Source organism: Uloborus diversus, chromosome 5 (genome assembly GCF_026930045.1).
Source record: "Uloborus diversus isolate 005 chromosome 5, Udiv.v.3.1, whole genome shotgun sequence".
Lineage (NCBI taxonomy): Eukaryota > Metazoa > Arthropoda > Arachnida > Araneae > Uloboridae > Uloborus > Uloborus diversus.
In genome coordinates, this window is record NC_072735.1 from 43,128,138 (window position 1) to 43,148,787 (window position 20,650).

General features: G+C 33.5%; 3 protein-coding genes across 3 annotated transcripts; all 3 read right to left on the minus strand.

Moving 5' to 3' along the window:
• Window positions 1-1,998: 1,998 nt before the first annotated feature.
• LOC129222569 (uncharacterized protein K02A2.6-like) lies at window positions 1,999-11,655 on the minus strand. Its single transcript, XM_054857085.1, has 3 exons — window positions 11,010-11,655; window positions 8,210-10,538; window positions 1,999-2,161 (listed from the first exon to the last, which is right to left on the minus strand). The coding sequence occupies exons 1-3, from the start codon at window positions 11,653-11,655 to the stop codon at window positions 1,999-2,001; spliced, it is 3,138 nt and encodes a 1,045-aa protein (XP_054713060.1).
• A 350-nt stretch (window positions 11,656-12,005) lies between these two features.
• Window positions 12,006-13,622, minus strand: LOC129222570 (uncharacterized). The gene has a single exon (XM_054857086.1). The coding sequence runs from the start codon at window positions 13,620-13,622 to the stop codon at window positions 12,006-12,008; it is 1,617 nt and encodes a 538-aa protein (XP_054713061.1).
• Window positions 13,623-13,709: 87 nt separating this feature from the next.
• Window positions 13,710-17,327, minus strand: LOC129222571 (uncharacterized). The gene has a single exon (XM_054857087.1). It carries the CDS (start codon window positions 17,325-17,327, stop codon window positions 13,710-13,712), a length of 3,618 nt encoding a protein of 1,205 aa, XP_054713062.1.
• Between the last annotated feature and the right edge of the window lie 3,323 nt (window positions 17,328-20,650).

Below are 20,650 nucleotides of genomic sequence, written 5' to 3' on the forward strand. Positions count from 1 at the left end.
ATATGGGATACTTGCTGTAGTTGATGATGAAAGAAAAACAAATCTAGAATTTTTCGAATTAAAAGTAACTTTAAATCAAAACCAAAAGAGGGTACCAATATTTACATTTTTTCTCTACTTATTAAATAAAATTTTTGAACATATTTATTGTTTACTAGCCGCCTGCGGCGACCAGCCGGTCAGCTTTCTTACACCATTCGCCTTTCTATGCAAGCAGCCACCTACGGCGGCTGTTTGGCTAACTTGTCATTTAAATTTTTACTTCAAGTTTGCCGCCTTCGGTGGCTGTTTAAATAAATTTGGCAGCAGTATTAATCATATATCTCTATCTTTTGCTGTACCATTCACATTTTTACGCCAAGATTGCCGCCTTCGGCGGCTATCTACCTTTACGATCTATCTCTTAATTTTCTTATCCATCTCTATTTATTTTAACCTCCCCGCCCATTTCCTAATAAAAACAAAGATCAGTAAAAAAAACCCACCTTTTTTTATTTAAGTAGAGCAAAAAAAAAAAAAAAGTTATCTTCAAAATTCCCCATAGTGTGCAAAAAGCAGCGTTTGACAAAGAAAAACAAAATCTCTGTTATTATTGAATTAAATGTGCATAACTATGAAATGTAACGTAATATAGATGCAGCAAAACGTTCCAGCTTGGGGGGGGGGGAAGAATGGAAAGATAAATAAATGCAATCCCTAAATAAAACAATAAAAAGGAACGAAAAAAAGAAAAAAATCAAGCGCTGCGGGAAAAACACGTGGTCAACACGTCATAAAATGTAGAAGTAAGCTGTATAGTAAAAACAAAAGATAAACATTGTTTGCGATTAAGATTCCATCGTAAATACCGAATCGAAATCCAAGTAGTGACGTCAGAGGCATAAAAGATTGAAGAACGCTTCTTTCGACCGATGCGTGGAAGACATAATGTGTTCAGCATTAAAAAATTGTTTTCAAAAAAACTATTGCGTATTTTTAAGAACTTTTTTCTTCTGAAGAGGGCAAAATGGTTTTACTATTACCAACTTAAATTTTAGAAATGGGGCTTTGATACTTCTCGCAGGATGATATTTAAAAAAAACAAAACCCAGGAAAAATGCAAATTAAAGATTTTTTGAAAAATTCATAAAAAATACAAAAATTGCTCTATTTTCAAAATTTTTTCATTCATCATATTTAAAATTAAATCTCCTACCTTATAGTGCAAAAAATATTTGTGTGGCGCGATTGGTTCGGGGTCTGTGAGGTAAAAAGTGCAAAAAAACACATAAAACATTAAATAACTTCTTTTATAATTAAAATATCAAAAATCGAAGCCCGAGGTGCACATCTTCAGCAAAAACTGCACCTGTATACCAAATTTCATCTTTCTAGGTCTTACTGTTATCTCTGGATGCGCGCCACACACACACACAAACATCTTATTTTATTATATGTATAGACGAAGCCCGAGGTGCACATCTTCAGCAAAAACTGCACCTGTATACCAAATTTCATCTTTCTAGGTCTTACTGTTTTCTCGGGATGCGCGCCACACACACACACACAAACATCTTATTTTATTATATGTATAGAAGATAGTAGCAACAATTATGCAACCAAAACAGCGTTTTTTTTTTTTTTTTTTTTGAGTCATTCTATCAGTGCCAGTTATACTGATAGGCATTAAAGAAGTCACGGTTAATCGTTCACGAAATATCTCTCAGAGCCTTAGCGGAAGTATTCGTCAAATGCCTCCAAATGAGAAAAACTGCTATTTCATATCAGTTTTTAAGTTAGGGGATAATAATAAGTTGAGGAAAGTCAAAACAGAACTAAAAGCCGGAGAGAAGATACTATACACCTTTGAATATTGGGCCAAGAGACTGGAGAGCGGCCTCGCCTTATTTTTGCAATTGCAAATAATTCCTGGAACATACTTTCTAGAATGTTGATTCATTGCGCTTTTCAAGGAACACTCAACACACACAATGAATTCATGCTTTCAAGTACATATTTTCATCCGTGGTCGTTGTTGATGAACATCCGGAACGAATTCATCTCTGACTTTTTCACAACTTTCAAAAATTTTGTGTCCATCACAATTCCTTGAAATAGAACGGAACACATGCCTTTACTTTTAACAATCATTTCCTTTTTTTTATAGCGAGAAATGTTTCCACTTTAGATATACATTCATAAAAATTTAGATATACATTCAAACTTGGTTCATGGAAAACAAGATAACATTCTTTTGTCCGCGAAAACCTTGTCTTGCTTGAAAACAGAGATTAAAAAAAGTTTCACTAAAATGCCTGTCATTACTATGCGAATGATACAATCTCGCTTGAAGAGATATAACGAATCTGGAAGAGTCTATTTTAAATCCTTTACATGCATTCAACCGTAGGACGAATTAGTGTTTTGTAGCAAACTCATTAAAAGACTTTATGGACGAATAAGATAAATCTTCTTCTTTTCGAAATTACACAAGCAAAGTAACATTTTTACTGCTCGGAAATATTTATTTTAAGGTACTGTATTGGACTCACTGACTGATGGAATCTTTTGTTTTTCTTTTACAGCACAATTCATCCTTAAAATGGCTGCCAATTAAAACGGAATGGTGTTTGTAATTCCGTGTACGAATGTGTTAATGTAACAATACTCTGTGTAGAGGTCGAGGGTGAGGTGTCTTAAGAAAAACTCATAGAAGAACGTATTTTAGTCTGGTATGCGCAAAAAAATTACATTATTTATGTCAAGTAGCAGAGTAGTCTAAAATAAAATTCTGGCCATATGGCAAGTAAATTTAATTGATGAAACGAAAAGGTGTTAGTCTGTTCTCAGGAGCAGGTGTTGGAGTTCGTGAAGATCATCGGCAAATGGAAACATTGCGCGAAGAACATTCCCCAAAGCAAGAGAATTGTTGCACTCAGAATCTTTGACTTGCATACAGAACAAGGTAGGGAAAAGAGGGAGGGGCACATATGGACACGGGGCATGATTTACAAAGCTAACTTCAAATTCAAAATCTTGAAAAATTCTCAAGTTATGGCAGTACCAGTCCTATACTTTAGCTAAACTTTAAGAGCAATGTTCCTTTTCATGTTTTGTGGTGGCAAGTTATGTTTTTCTTGCTAGTTTGTAATCGTATGTAATTTTTACTTCCGTATTTTTCTCGTGAAATATATTTTAAACTAACTATTAAACTAAACTTAACTATCGCAAACATTCAAATATTGTATGACAACTAAAGTAAGAAATAACAACGTCAAAAAGAACAAACTGCAGATTGCTGCAGACACATGTTTCGGCATTACTACACTGTTAAAAAAAATGTATTCAAAAATGAAACTCTGAATGTATTCATTTTTTTTGAATACAATTGATTCAAAAATGAGTAAATGTGGCATCAAATACAAACATACGAGAAATACGAGTCATCATATACGAACATACCCAAGTCATCATATAAGAATACAACACATTATCAAACACTAATTCATGAATAAAGATGCATACAATCATTTAATACTGCAGCTAACGTTTCAAGAACATGGTTTAATAAATATTCATGTATAAATAGGAAATATAATAAGCGTGACTTCCAAGAATAAAACTCGCGAGCTTCGAACTCTTTTCTTATTGCACATGCTACGCGTCGCTCAAGAGCGTGAACAAGTGTCGACAATGTTTATACGCTTTCGGCGCGTTTTTCGTGCTGTCTTGCGGAGCGATCGAGATGGCTGATCTGTTCGTCAAGAAAAAACTAGAAGATTGGAAATTGGAAGAGTTTTCATCGAACTTTGAAAGTAAGTTTTACTTTTATTATCATAGTAAGGATGATAAATGAAGGGTTGTATCTAAATTACCCAAAAATTACTTGCCTAAATTGCTCGATAGCACATTCAACATCCGACTGTGCTCGGAACATATTTTTAAACATTATATTTTATGTGGATATATATGTTTTCAAACTGTGAAAGAAAGTTCATAACGAGCTTCGTAACCTTTATTATCGTAGTAAGGATAATAATTGAAGGGTTGTATCTAAATTACTCAAAAATTACTTGCCTAAATTGCTCGATAGAACATTCAACATCCGACTGTTCTCGGAACATTTTTTAAACGTTATATTTTATGTGGATATGTTTTCAAACTGTGAAAGGAAAGTTCATAACGAGTTTCGTAAATTTTATTATTTATATTTTACTCTTTGATTGAATTTGAAAAAAAAAAAGCGAAAGCAACATCTTGCACAAACAGCTATGGAAGAAATTAGGTTCTCTTCAAGCATAAATCGTTGCATGAATACATTTTTGGAACACTTGTGTGTTTCACTGCAAAAATATTTTTTCTTTCGAAATACCACTAATATAAAAACCTTTTTGCCGAAAAGTAACAAGAAATACGGATTTGAATTCAACATATTTCAGTGAACATATTAATCATTTATCGTTACATAACTATTGATAAGATTTCCAAATCTTTAGTATGATTCACTCGGCCATGCACAGGTTTGCTAGATTTTAGTAATGTTCAATCGGGTCGAGGGAATGCCCCCCCCCCCGCAATCCTAAGCTTTGCTCCCTCGCGTAAATAAATAAAACGCGTATCTGCTTGTCAAATTTTGCTGAAATTAGTGGTGATGAAATTTAAAATTTAATTCTTAATTTTTATTCAAAACATTCTGTGTAACAAGAATACAAAATGTATCAAAATGGAAAACAAACTCTAAAAAAATATTAAATTAAACAATTTAAATATCAAATAACCCTCTTAAAAATATTTAAAAGTTCAGTTTAAATACAAAACGAAGGAATTATGGGCAAAAATAACTACAACTATAACAGCAGTAGGATATTTATTCATTCCACTTGATAATAAGTTCTCCATAACGAGACTATATTTGCTTACAATATGAAAAATTAATACCGTAATGTTAAATTGACAAGCAAACTATTAAGTTACTCCTATAAATTAATCAATACATAGTTAACAATTAAAAACATTATATACTCAATTATTATGGATAGGAATTGCATTTACATGTAAGAGCTGAGAGAGAGAGAGAGAGAGAGAGAGAGAAATGCTTTTCTCTAACAGTTTTAAAGTAAACTTCACATTTTTACAATAATTTTTGATTATTAATCATGCATGTATCATCAACAAATACATCATGAGTTACTTGTATAAATTATGAAATGCATGGTGAACAATAATAAACAATATAGAAGGATTACTTAGGGATAATGTTAGTATTTACATGTAAGACCATGGTGCTTCCCGCCATTGAGAAGCTTCATACTCTTTGTGAAAATAGAACTTCGTTTTTAAAGAAAATTTTACATTTTTACAGAAACTTGAGAGACATCAATGCTGCATTGTGCAATTTACAAATAAACTGTTAAATACTTCTAAAAAATTGATAAATGCATGGTGAGATATAAAAAACGTCATACATACATTGGTTTTGGATAGAAGTTGCATTTACATAAAAGAGCCGAGATGTTTTTCACCTCCTGTGAAAAAGATCTTCATTTTTTGAATGATGCATTATGCAATTTACAAAAAAACCTTTCACTGCGTCTATAAGTTATGAAATGCACAGTAAGCAATAATTTATAAATAGTACTGCATCACATACGGTGAGCCATAACAGTCATTCTACGGTGAGCAATAACGATTTTACAATCACATATTTATATTATCTTTGTGTTTCATAATTTTGAAGTGCACAGTGAGCAAAAACTTTTTTACAACAGAATATTACAACTCTAATTACAAAATGTACGGGGAAAAACATTTTTTCAATTCTATATTACATACGGTGAGCAATAACTACAGTCGGACCTCCATATATCGAACTTCCACATATCGAAATTTTCTATATATCGAAATCCCAGCAAATTTCTATGTTCATTACATAGAAAAGTTGTTTCTATATATCGAAAAAATCTCTATATATCGAAATTTTTTTCGAGATACTCGTAGGTTTTTCTCTGCTTTAGACTGTTCGTATCATGAAAAATGAAGCTTAGCGGAGAAAATTATGTTCACTAAAGGTTGCTACAAAACTTGAGGAATCTGGGGTTTAGGACTGTGTAGTTCGGTCGTTGTTCCGTTCTTGAGTTCTTACATTCCCTCAAGTTTATTTCAAATCTTAGTTGTAACCAGTATCACTGTAAAATCAGTTTCAAGCTATCCCTTTTGTCTGTTGAGTATCATTCCTAGTCTTTTTAGCTTCAGTAAAAATCATTCAAGTTAAGTAGATTGATTTTTTGCTTTTCACTCGATTCCATTGTCGAAACGAAAATCCCCTAATGTTACAGATCAAGTTGATTTGCCGAAGAATGAAGATGTATGAAGGCGCAAAAATGTAATTTCTGCAAAATTAATATTTTTATTGTTATCTTTCATTTAATGCTCGTTTAAATTATAAATTGGGTTTCATGCACGTTTGAATGATTTAGAAGTTTTTTATGTTAAAATAAGATCGTTTCTATATATCTAATTTTTTCCCGGCAATTTGCTACTTCGATATATGGAGGTCCGACTGTATATTACGATCGCGTATTTACAATAACTTTGTGCAACATAATTACGAATTGCACGGTGAACAAAACCTTTTTCCAACACTATGTTGCATACGGTGAGCAATAAGTTACATATCACGGTGAGCAATAACTTGCATACTACGGTTAGCAATAACTTGAATTGCAACTATTGTCAGAATACGCAGATTCAGTGGCACAGAATCTCGTGTTACAATTTCACGTCCGGGAAAGTTTGAATTCTGGCCTTTAAAAAGCATGAAATAAAAATTAAATTAAAAATTTTAAAAATCGCCTACTGAAAAAAACTTTAAATGAAAGTAAAATTAAAAATTTAAAAAACCCCCGACTTAAAAAAACCTTAAATAAAACTAAAATAAAGGACTACAAATACCCGACTAAAAAATGTTTAAAATAATATATTTATCGGCTTTTGAGGTTTCTGATAAATTGCCTTATAAATAATAGCAGTAATATATCCAAGCGTCGTCGTGTCGGGGGACCAATATGAAAATAAAATATGAAAGAATGAAAAATAATAAAGTAATGAACAGAATGCAGCTAATAATGATAAAGTAGCTATGATATCTAAATACAAGAGTTTGCTCAGCGGTCTATAGAACCTACATACCAATATGAAAATAAAATATGAAAGAATGAAAAGTAATAAAGTAAGTAACAGAATGCAACTAATAATAATAAACATCAGTTTTTACTTGCAGACAAACATAAAGCAAATTACCCATTTACTATATTATTTTATTTATTTATTTTTTTGCTTTTTTTGAAATGGTTTATTATTTATTTTAAATTAAATTGATAAGTATACTTAATATATAGATAAATTTACTATGTTAAATGGAAATGCATTTACACTTCATAAAATAGTTCAAAATTTTTCTATTTTAAACTTGATGCATCTTTAATCCAAATCGATGCTCTTCTTCGAAGACATTTGGCATTTTTTCATAGGAAAAGCACAACCCAATTGTCATATAATGTATTGAGACTCCTTGACGTTTAATATGCATTTTATTTTAGATGAATTTGGGAACCAGTTTTACGTTACAACATTTATCTCATCTTAAATCGTTCTGACAATATTAAAAATCTAAAGTCACGTTCACTTACAATTGTATTAAAAGTAACATTTGATGAAATAATTAAATATGCAAGGCTAAACTATATTACACGCCCTTTCTTTTCAATGAAACAATAAAATAAAACGTAAAAAGGAAAATTAAAAATTCAAATTTGGCTTAAAGTTTCAAAGCAAAATAAAAAGTCAATCATAGTCTTTAAAACGAATTGGCGGTCTAATTGCTCGTTTGGGTCTCGCCATTTTAGGAGTAACTGGAACAGCTTGTTTCACTGGGGTGGAATCGTTTAACTTTCTTGGTCTTAAGTGTATTCTATTACGGCGATATACAGTTCCTTCTGCGGACTTTACTAAATAAGATCTTTTGCTGTGTTTCTCTATAATTGTTCCTGGTATCCATTTACGATGATCTATTTGTAGATACACTGGATCTTTTACATTTAAAGATTTTAATTTCGTTGTTGAAAAATCATAATAATATTTTTGCTTGTTTTGATTTTCCTTGAGTTGCTGAATGGTGCTTCTAGTGGAAAATAAAGGCTTTAGTAAAATTGTCTTCTGGGGTACCACTGACCTTAAGCGTCTTCCCATCAACATTTCTGCTGGAGAAGGCAATTTAAATTTTGGCGTGTTATTGTACTCCAAGATTGCTAAATTAGGATCGCCTCCAGAAGCTTTGACTTTCAAAAGGATGTTTTTCATTGTCCCTATTGATCTTTCAATCATTCCATTAGATCTTGGATATCTAGGAGATGATGTTATAGGTTGAATATCATAAGATTTCAAAAATGATAAATATGCTCGGCTGTCAAAAGGTGGGCCATTGTCTGAATGTATTTTCTGTGGAATTCCATGTGTACGAAATATTTGTTTAAGTGCACCGATCACTGATGTAGCTGTTTTCGCGTTAAGCTTCCTCAACTCTATAAATTTTGAATGGTAATCTATTACTTGTAAGAAGTTATCTCCATCCAAATACATAAAGTCTACGCCAACTTCTTCCCAAGGCAGTTTTGGAATATCATAAGGCATTAACGTTTCTTTCTGATTTGCAGTTTGGCGCTCTTGGCAGACTTGGCATCGCTCCACGTAATCTTTAATATGTTCATTCATTTTCGGCCAGTACAAAGACACTTTAGCTTTATTTTGACATGTAGTGATACCTTGGTGTGCAGAATGCAATTTAGATAACACGTAGGATTGCATGGTCTTTGGCACAACAAGTCTATGTCCAAGAAAAATCAAGTCATTACTATCATGTAACTCTTCTTTAAAATTCCAATAAGGTCTTAGTTTTTCTGGAACTTGACTATACTGTTTTGGCCATCCATTTTGTATTAACAACTTTAATCTGGATAGATCTTCATCCTCCTTTACAGCATTTTGCATTTCAGCTGTTCGTTCATCTGTTGTTGATAGAATCGTATGTACAGTTGCAGCTCCTCCCTCCAAGAAACTTGTGTCTGCATAGACCTTAGTAGGACTTCTAGATAGAGCATCTGCTACATAAAGTTTCTTCCCTGGGACATATACAAGTTTAATTCTGTATTTTAAAAGTTCAAAAAGCATTCTTTGCAATCTTTCCGAAAGATTTTCAATTGGTTTTTTCAACAAACCAAGAAGAGGCTTGTGATCTGTCTCCACAACTGTATCAGTACCATATATAAAGTAGTGAAATTTCTTACAACCATTCACGACAGCTAAAAGTTCTTTCTCTATTTGGCTGTAACTTTTCTGTGTGTCATTAAGCGCACACGATGCATAGCAAACTGGGTGGTCTCCTTGTAGTAAAACTGCTCCTAAGCCGTATTGGCTAGCATCAACAGAGACAGTAGATTTTAAATCAGGATTATAGTACGCTAAAACCGGTGCAATGGATACACATTTCTTCAAATTTTCAAACACTTTTTGTTCATTACTAGTCCAAACAAATTCACTCTTCTTACTCAGTAGTTTTCTCAATATTCCTGTTCTGTCTGAGAGATTTTCGATGAATTTTCCTAGGTATGTAATCATTCCTAAAAATCTCTGCAATTCTGTTTTATTAGTAGGTGCTTTGAAATCAACAATAGCTTTAATTTTATCGTCATTAACTGAAACTCCTTCATTAGTTAAGTTATATCCTAAATATTTAACAGACTTTTGTTTAATTTGACTTTTCTCTTGGGAGAGTTTCAAACCAGCTTCTTTGGCTCTGTTTAAAACTGCTTTGAGTCGTCTATCATGTTCTTCTTCAGTTTTACCAAAAACTAAGATATCATCAATATAGACAAGTATACCCTCCAAATCTCTAAAAATAGATTCTATCGTATTTTGATATACTTCAGGGGCGCTCGATAAGCCGTAAGGTAATCTACGAAACCTGAACCTCCCAAATGGAGTGGCAATTGTACATAAATTTGAACTTTCTTCATCTAAGGATATCTGTAAAAATGCTGAAGATGCATCCAGAACTGTAAAGAATTCTCCTTCAATCTGAGAAAATAAGCTCTGTTGTGTAGGAATAGGATAGTGTTCTCGTTTAACGTATTTATTTAACATCCTAGGATCCATGCAAATTCTAATTTGATTATTTGGTTTCTGAACTATCACTATAGGATGTACCCAATCAGTCGGTTCAACAACCTTTTCAATGACACCTTGGTCTACCATTTTATCGAGTTCACGCTTCACTTTCAATTTTAGTGAATATGGAATTATTTTCGGAGCTGAAATTTTGGGTTCAGCGCTGGCATCAAGCTTGATTTTATACACATATGGTAATTTACCCAATTTTCCAGTAAACACATCGTGGAAATCTTTAACAATATCCTTACCAAGCACAGAATCAACATGAACTGATGACTTTCTATGAACAAATCCCATTTTTTCACAAGCTTCAATTCCTAATAATGCACTTGACTCTTGGTCAACAATAAAAAATTCAATCAATTCTGATTTATTTTTAAATTTACACATCAGTTTAGAGGTTCCTATAACTTTCAGTTGATGCCCCGTGTATGATGTTAACTTTCTCCCTGTTTCTTCTAAACTCTCTTTTTTCTTCACATCTTTAAAGATCCTGAAAGGCAAAACATTAACCTCGGCTCCAGTGTCAATTTTGAGAGATATTTCTTTATTATTTATGCAAACATTTTCTCTCCATTCAGACTTTAAAGTATTAATTTGACACTTTACTGAGTCTAGTTTAACTGAATTGTCTTCGTCTTCATTTGATGTCGAAAAATTATCATTACTGTTAAGTTCATTTATTTTCTTCTTTTTCTTTATTTTACATGCATCGGAAAAATGGTTCAAAAGAGAACAATTATAGCACTTTTTTCCATATGCCGGGCATTTTCCGTAATCATGAACTGTTTTACATTTGGAACAACTTTTGTCCATTTTGCGATAGCTGTCATTATTTCCCTTATGTCTATTAAAAACTTTCCCGTGTTTATTTTTATCCTTAACAGCATCTATGTCTTTCGGATTACAGTCCAAATGTTCACTCATAATCTGAATTTGTTTAGTACTGGCTTCTTTTGCCCTACAATACTCTATAGCTTTTCCCAAAGATAGCTCGGTTTCCATGAGCAATTTTTCCTTCATCGCGGAATCTCGTACACCGATTACTAATAAATCTCGAATTAAACTGTCCTCTTGGTTCTCAAAGCAACAGTCTTTCGATAAATTTTTCAGATTTGTGACAAATGAGTCAACAGATTCACCTTCCTTCTGCCTGCTATTAAAGAATTTATAACGTGCAATCACAGTATTTGTCCTTGGCTGAAAATAATTGTCGAAAGCATTTAAAACTTCGTTGAAATTATTTCCAATTGCTTCACTAAGTTTGAAGCTATTAAATATGTCTATACATTCTTCGCCCATTATTCCTAATAATAAAGCTACTTTCATTTTATCTGGTTTCCTTATTTTATCGGATGCCTCCAAATAAAGCATAAAACGTTGCTTAAATTTACTCCAGTTCTCGGACAAATTGCCGGATAATTTCATACTTGAAGGTGCTTTCAACTCCATTTTTTAGGTATACTAATCTTTAATCAAGCATTAAAAACTCAGTGTTACGTGAAAACGCTTTCTAAACTGATGATACCATCACCCTAATAAATAATACAGGCGTTGTAATGATTGATCAGTTTAAAATAATCAGTAATATTAAGCTACTTTCAACGAGACATTTATTTCCACCATTAAAACTTTGCATTTCAAGCGAACTCGACCATATTTTTGAATTACTCTCACAACCAACGTTGCCAAACGTAAAACACTAAAAATAGAAAAATAAAGAAAATAAATGAAATAGACATTTCATGCGTGACGTAACATTCTCCCACCTTGAGTTAGGAGCAACTCAACATATAAAACCATTAAATTGTTATTAACTTTAAAGTTCTTAATGTATGTCTATAAGTCCAATTTTTGAAGTTTTCGAACAACTCTACCACTTCTTGTAGCGTAAGTCTTCGATTCACAGTCTTGACTTCCCTCTCAGGAACTAAGGTTGAACTTTTGATTCCTGCTGATCGTGATGGTTTATCTGCAGCAGCAATCTCGTCAACAGGCAAGTCATCTATTGACGGTATTTCCAACGGAAATATTCGTTGAATGGGTCTAAGAAATGTTGAACGTTCGGTTTTCACCCTTACAAGTCGAGATTTGTTGTCTTTGCCAGGGATAATTTCGGTAATTTTTCCTAAAGGCCAATCAACACGTTTAGCATTATCGCTTCCGATCAGTACTATTTCCCCGATTCGAAGGGAACGTAGATTTTTGATTTTAGGTTTCTGTACAAGCTGTCCGAGATATTCTGATCTGAATCTTTTCTTTAGATCATTTAAAATTCTTTGTCTGTACTTCACTCTTCTACTCAGTGATTTCTGGTCTAAAACTTCTATATCTGGTAAACTAGTCTCTTTAATGTCATGCAAAAACATTGCTGGGGATAGAGGTCTTAAACTATCACCTTCAGAAACATAAGTCATTGGTCGCGCGTTAACGATCCTTTCACAGTCGGTTAATATTGTTGACATTTCTTCATATGTCAAATATGCTTTTCCTAAGACTCTCTTTAAAAGATCTTTAACAATTCTAATGAGCCTCTCCCACCAACCGCCCCACCATGGGGCAGCAGGGGGATTAAACTTCCATACAATAGTCTGCACGGCTCCAGACTTTAGGACTTGGTTCCAATCAATAAGCTTTAGTGCATTAGCCGCACCGACGAAATTTGGGCCGTTGTCGCAATATACCACAGACACTCTACCACGTCGAGACATAAATCTCTTAAAGGCCATCAGAAAACTCTCAGTAGATGCAAAATTCACCAATTCTAAATGCACCGCTCTATAGACTGCGCATGTAAATATTATTATCCAGATTTTCTGCTTTTCTTTTATAAAAACTGGACCTGCCATGTCTATTCCCGTGATCTGAAAAACGGCTGCATCTTTTGTTCTATCGGCTGGAAGAGGTGTCGGGTCTGACTGAAGACACTTTGCCTTGTGTCTTAAACAAGTAACGCATTTCGATAAAATTTTCCTAATAGTTTTCCTACCATTTAGGACCCAATATTTCTCTCTCAATATATTCAAAAGAACCTGTGTACCAGCATGACAGTTGCTTTTGTGTTCATACAAAATAAGTCTTTTTGTGACTTCGTGTTCTGATGGAAGTAGTACTGGCATAAGAAAATCGTCTGTGTCATCTCGGTACAAAATCCTTGTTCTAACACGTATGACACCTTTACTATCTTTAAATGTTTCGAGATTGCGTATCTTTCTATCTTCTTCACAAAATGATTCTTCTTGTACTACTTTTACAATTCTCGTTTCAGCTTCGATAAATTCGTGAGAATTCAACTCTCCACACAATCTTAAATTTTGTTTAACTGAACAATTATGTTTGAAGCGAAGAATCCATGCCACTAAACGAACTATCTGTTTATAGTCTGAAAAGTAGCGATGCATCCAATCTGATTTGTTCATTATTTTTGCGGTAGTTAACAAAACTGGACATTTTTTCTTCTCTTTAATAACTTGCTCTTCGTCAATAAGCGGAAAATTTACAAGGGATCATGGCCAATTTTCAATCGGATCTTTCATCCAATGTGGCCCCTCCCACCATCTGCCTTTTAAAAAGGAACTCGCATTGCAACCTCTTGAAGGTAAATCGGCAGGATTGTCTTCGCTTGGTACATATCCCCAACATGTCGTGGAAGTTAATTTTCTAATTTCATCAATTCTATTTTTGACAAAGATGGACCAATTTTCCTCTTTGCTTATCCACGTGAGTACCGTTGTCGAATCACTCCAGTAATTCACTTTAATACTTGTGCAACCCAATGAATCAATGATGTGTTTTGTTAATCGCGCTCCAATCAGAGCCGCTAAAAGTTCTAATCTAGGAATGGTCGCACCTTTCGTCGGAGCTAAGCGAGATTTTGAAGCTAAGATATAAACGTCTACATTATCTTCTATTTGCACTCTTAAGAAGACAACAGTTGCATATGCATCTTTACTTGCATCACAAAACGTATGCAGAGAACATGAATGAGTGTCAGTTAAAGGAAATTTTATCCACCTAGGAAAACTAATTGAATTGAGATCTTTTAGGCAATCAAACCAGGTTAGAAATTTCTTTCTCAAATCCTCTGCTATTTCCTCATCCCAGTTTAAACCTTGTTGCCATGCTTCTCGCAACAAGAGCTTTGGGCAAAGTGTCACGGGTGTAACAAACCCCATCGGATCAAATATTTTATGTGCTGTCGACAGTAAAGCTCGTTTCGAAATTGTCTCTAAGTTAACTTCATCAAACCATGTCATGTTAACTCTAAGAACATCAGACGAGCTATCCCATTTCATACCTAGAACATTAGAGTCATCTGCTGTTTCATCTTCTTTGCCATATGACGAATTTTCCCAGCACCGAAGTTCAAAGCCACCTCGAAGCATCAACTCATTGGCTCCATCAACAAACAGTTTCACTTCTTCTTCACTATCTATACTGGTGACGAGATTATCCATATAAAATCCTTTTGTAAGAATAGAAGCCACAACAGGGCAGGATTCAGCATAGCTTTGTATGTGAAAGTTCAGAACGGCTTCAAGAAGAAAAGGACTGCTTTTCACTCCAAACACTAATCTTTTGTGGCGAAACATTCTATACTCTTTACAATCTTTATTTTTCCACCACAAGAAACGCAAGTAGTTTCTGTCATCTTTGCACACACCGATTTGGAGGAAGGCTTTCTTTATATCAGCTACTATTCCAATTTTCTTCATGCGAAATCTCATTAATATATCTGGGATGTTTTCGATTAAGTTTGGACCAAATTGTAAACATTGATTTAATGAGGGCTGGTTGGCCATCCGAGCAGATGCGTCAAAAACTGGCCGAATAGGAGTTGTGGCACTTTCTTTAAACACCGGTCTATGAGGTAAATAGTTTCCGAACGAACTAATTTCTGTTTCCGGAACATCTTCTATCATGCCGTCTTCCAACCATTGATGGAAAATATCTTCATATGCATCATAATGATTGCTGAATAGAAGTTTTTCAGTTACTTTATTTAATCGCCTTTTTGCCAGATCTATGTTGTCAGGTAAAGGTGCACAACTTTCTAACCAAGGGAGACTAATTTCATAACGATTGTCAGTAAATTTAACAGTTTCAAGAAAGTGATTTTTAGCAATAGCTTCTTGCTCAGATTTTGAGAGTCTTTCAATTGGATCTTTAATGCCAATCAAATCCAATTTCCATAAGTCTGAAATATCAGCTTCTTTAATAAAAAGTGATGTAACCAACATCGCTGTGTTGGTATTTCGTTCTATTTCGGGTGACTTCCCAAGTAATGTCCATCCTAAAAAAGTTTCTATGGCTACTAGGCCACACGGTAAAACTTCATGTTTTCCAGTTACGAGTTTCCCATATACATCGGCGCCAATTAGTACATGAATTGCTTTAGGATTCTCATCAACATCGGTAAGAGAAACATGTAACTTCTTTAGCTCATTCAGCCAAGGTCCATTTTTGACTGGACTTAAATTACTACATATCATGTCTTGATCTAAAGCTTCAAAATTACAAGTAAATGTATCATCCAATTTTCTTAGCCTTATTCTGTAACAATTTTGCTGTCGTTGTTCAGTTTCGATACCGCCAAATAAAGAGTGAATTACAACTTCATCACGAATTTTTTCATAATTTAATTTCGCCGCCAAATCCTTCAAAATATACGAATGCTGCGATGCAGTATCTAAAATAGCATTCACTTCTATCTCTTTATGGCCGGAAGTGGAGACCAACTTCACTTTTAACGTAGGCAAAATAACTCTTGGACTTTTACTCATGGTTGTCATGGTAACATCTTTTGATTTTTCTTCAACTGCCGTTTCTTTCATTTCTTGTTGTTGCCTGTATGTGTCAGATTTAAACTCATCGCACATTATCGTCAAATGTCGTTTATTACAATTAGTACACTTAAAATAGCTTCTACACAATTTTGCTTGGTGACCAGGTTTTAAACATAGATAGCAACAACCCTTATCCTTCAATATTTTCCGTTTTTCAACTAAATTCATTTTTTGAGCTGAGAAGCAATTCGAACTCAAATGTCTACCATCGCAAAATGCGCATCTTTTAAAATCAGTTGTATGAGTGCTGGCAGTCAACGCAGATGCAGTATGAATTTTGTCCTTATAAGTGTTTAAATTAATCCGCTTCTTTTCTATATTTTCCTTAGAACTTTTATTTCTAAGTAAACCAAAACCAGATACTGCCAGGTTAATACTTTCTTCGTTTTCAACCTCGGATTTCAAGAACTTCATTAGACTATCAAGACGTGTTTTCGAATCATCTTTTGACTCCAAAGTTACGTTACGATGCCATGCTTTCAAAAAATCTTCATTAAAACATGACTCTACCAAAGGAAATAACATAGATGCACACTTATCTGTAGTGACACCTAATGTTTCAAGTGCACGCAAATACGACTCTAATTTATCATATAAAGACGAATAAGAAATGTTCTGACGTGTTTGGTGTACTGAGATTATCAATTGCAACAATTCTCTTACGTATATTTCAACTAAGAGATCTTCCCTCCCACATCTTGATTTTAAACTGTCAATGGCTTTACAATAATTATCTTTAATGGGTGGGTAACTTTCCACTACTTCTCGGGCTCTGGAACCCTTGACAGTGGCTTGAATGAGATACTGAAATTTATCATCTTCCGAAATATCACAATCGTCATGAATTTTCTGAAATTGGCTCCAAAAGGGAAGCCACTCTTTAATATCATCGCCAAATTTTCTGAATTCTAGCTTAGGTAATTTGAATTTCCGCTTATTCTTATTTTCAGAAAATGTATCACTGCTTTCATTTACTAATAAAGGCACATTAATAATTGACATACCTTTCGTGTGAATATCAACAAAATTTGAATCGTATTCTTCTACAGCTTGCATTTCTTCTTTTAAATCTGCGTCTTCAACGTTTAGAAGCAGCGTTAAAATCTTTTCGTTAATGTCTTTTAACTCAGCACATTTGTTTTCTAATAATGTCAAAGCCACTTGAACTTCATGTTTATCTGCCTCGGCAGATTCCAGCTGAATTTTTATTCTTGAAACAATTCTCGTGAAAGAAGACCGAATAGCTTTGCGAAGCTTCTTTAAATTATTCAGCTCCATTCCAATATGCTGAATTCAAAATATCAATCCAGAACAACAGTCCTGTCACGGACGCCAGTTGTTACATGAAAACGCTTTCTAAACTGATGATACCATCACCCTAATAAATAATACAGGCGTTGTAATGATTGATCAGTTTAAAATAATCAGTAATATTAAGCTAATTTCAACGAGACATTTATTTCCACCATTAAAACTTTGCATTTCAAGCGAACTCGACCATATTTTTGAATTACTCTCACAACCAACGTTGCCAAACGTAAAACACTAAAAATAGAAAAATAAAGAAAATAAATGAAATAGACATTTCATGCGTGACGTAACACTCAGTTTCACAATAGCCAGAATATATCTATTAACTGACCTTTTATTATATTGCATAACTACTAACCTTTATCATGCCAAAATCGCTGAATTTAGGTTCGTTTTCAGCTGCCACCATGTCATATAATGTATTGAGACTCCTTGACGTTTAATATGCATTTTATTTTAGATGAATTTGGGAACCAGTTTTACGTTACAACATTTATCTCATCTTAAGTCGTTCTGACAATATTAAAAATCTAAAGTCACGTTCACTTACAATTGTATTAAAAGTAACATTTGATGAAATAATTAAATATGCAAGGCTAAACTATATTACACCAATTACGTCTTCTTTTTTTTTTGTGAAACTTGTTTTTTATAACAAAATTTAAGAGTTGGGGAATGTATGCGCTCAGATTTGATTTCCATATCTTATGCATGCGATAGGAAAATATTAAAAGAGTGGACACTTTTATTTTTGAATTTTCTTACTCATTTTAGGAGAAAGGTCTGGACCCCCGTGGCTATGTCACTGGTGTTCTAACAAATATAGTTGATCATATCAACAAAATATATTTGAAAGTGAAACATAATTATTTTTCGCTAAGTAATAATTTTGTTAAACAATGTTGCAATTTTAAAAATCATGCAACAATCGATATCAGGTAAACAATGCAATGCTGAGACGCCTGTCGCATATCTATAAGATGACAGATAATTATTATTGCAGAAAGATTTTTTAAAATCTTTTTCTGCACCTATCTGCCCGATTTTAAGTAGAAAAATACAGTTCAATATCGTTGAGTTTTATCATTTTCAGTTAAACGCTTTTCTTAACATTCAATATTTTTTTTGCATATGTTTTTTTATTGATGAGTTTTCTATTCCTTAGGTATGTGAATTACATTTTCGCAAAGAAGACATTCTTCATGAAGCAGAATTCTTCGATGAAAAGTCGATGAGACTTCTCAAGAGTGAACTAAAACATCCTCGTTTAAGAGACGGAGCGATTCCTGTATTTTTGCCGGGTAACTGTCCATCTTACCTCCAGCCATCAGTCACACCTGCACGAGAATCTCCTTCTAAAAAACGTAAGAGATTAGAGGAATCTCTCTTTAAAAAAGCTCAAGAGGCAAGTATTATTGCTGACAATGAGTATAAAAACAAAACTCTGTTTTCTACCTTAAAAGAACTGAAGCAATGTTTTCAAGAGCAAAAACTTGATGAATTTTGGACTTACATTCCTGAAGAAGATTCCGTGCTCTTGTTGCATCTGTCACAAACTCATGAGGTATTGTGCAGCATGCTTGTAAAGAATGATTTAAATGTATATGTATTCCATAAAAATTTTTCGTTAAAAAAACTAGATACTTTTGATTTTCCAATGAAAGTCGATGATTCAAATATATTGTTTAAAATTTTGTCTTCTTTGAAAATGTTAAGTAAGTCAGATGTGAATAATTCTGATGAATCAAAAGTAATTTGTGATGTTGTTCTTCAGCTTCTCCTAAAACTTAAAGATAGTTGCAATGATGATTCACAGATCAAGTTTTTAAATTTTGTAATTGAACAGTTTGCTAACTTTAATGTAACAAAACAGCAACGTAGGTATTCTCCCAGTTTTCTCGTATTTTGTTGTCTCTTAAAGTCTATTTCTCCTCATTGTTACACATTTTTACGAAGTTCAAATGTTTTTATTTTACCTCATGTGAGAACTTTGAGAAGAATATGTGCAGAATTTAATGTGAATCCTTGCAGTGAACAAGATGATGAGAATTTTTTCAGTTATGTAAAACAAAAATATACTTTTTTAGAGGAGAAAGAGAAAATTATCAGTTTGATGATTGATGAAATACATTTAAAGCCTAATTTTGATTATGTCGGGGGGGAAATATTTGGTATGTCCCACAATGACTCAAATGCTGCATCCAGTGCTTTCACATTTATGATCCAAAGTTTATTGTCTCCGTACAAAGATGTGGCACATATTTTGCCAGTCCGTAGCATAAATGCTGACGATTTCCATTCATATATAAAAAAAAATCTTGATTGGTTTAGCTGCCATAGGGTTTAATGTCATATCAGTAGCCACTGACAATAATGCTATTAGTAAAAAGGCCGTTAGTATGTTTGCCTCTCCCCCTGAGTTGCGGGTTAGGTATGATTATCCTGGAAGTCCAGGAAAATATTTCTATTTTTCTTTTGATTCCGTTCATATCCTCAAGTGCCTTAGAAATAATTGGATTAATCAAAAAAATCTAGGCACTTGCATGTACTATCCCAATTTTGACACCCTTCTACCTTTTTGTACAGCTTCTTTTCATGCATTAAAAAAATTGCATGAAATTGAATCTGAAAAGTTGTTAAAGTATGGTTATGGGCTGTCAGAAAAAGCATTGGCTCCAACCAGCTTTGAGAAACAAAATGTGAAACTGGTCTTACAAATTTTTAATAATGTAGTGGCTGAAGGTCTTAAACTGGTTGGTGAGGAAAATGATATAAACCATCATATTCAATAAGCAGACTACATTCAGATTCTTTGCAAGTGGTGGTCAATAATGAATGTGAAAACTTTGTATAAGGGTGAGCATAAAAGGGATAAGTTCCAAACGCCTCTCACACCAAATACTGACACAGCTCAGTATAAGTTCTTAACTAACTTTATTAATTGGTTAGACAAATGGGAGGAAATGAATTGTACAACTGGTGGATTAACAAAGCAAACCCATCTAGCCATAAGCCATACTACAAAAACTATGCTTGCTCTTGCCGAGTACTGTTTTAAAACTTTAAATTTCGATTTTTTTTTACCAGGGAAAATACAAACAGACTCATTAGAAGACAGATTTGGGTCTTACCGTACATTGGCAGGGTCAAATTACAATGTCAGTAGACGTCAAATTTATGACACTGAAACAAAATTCAGAATGCAAACAATTTTACCCCTTGTGTTAAAATCGAAAAGTTGTGGAGAATTGTTACTAAGTTTTTTTCAGGACAAACATTGGGATGAAGAT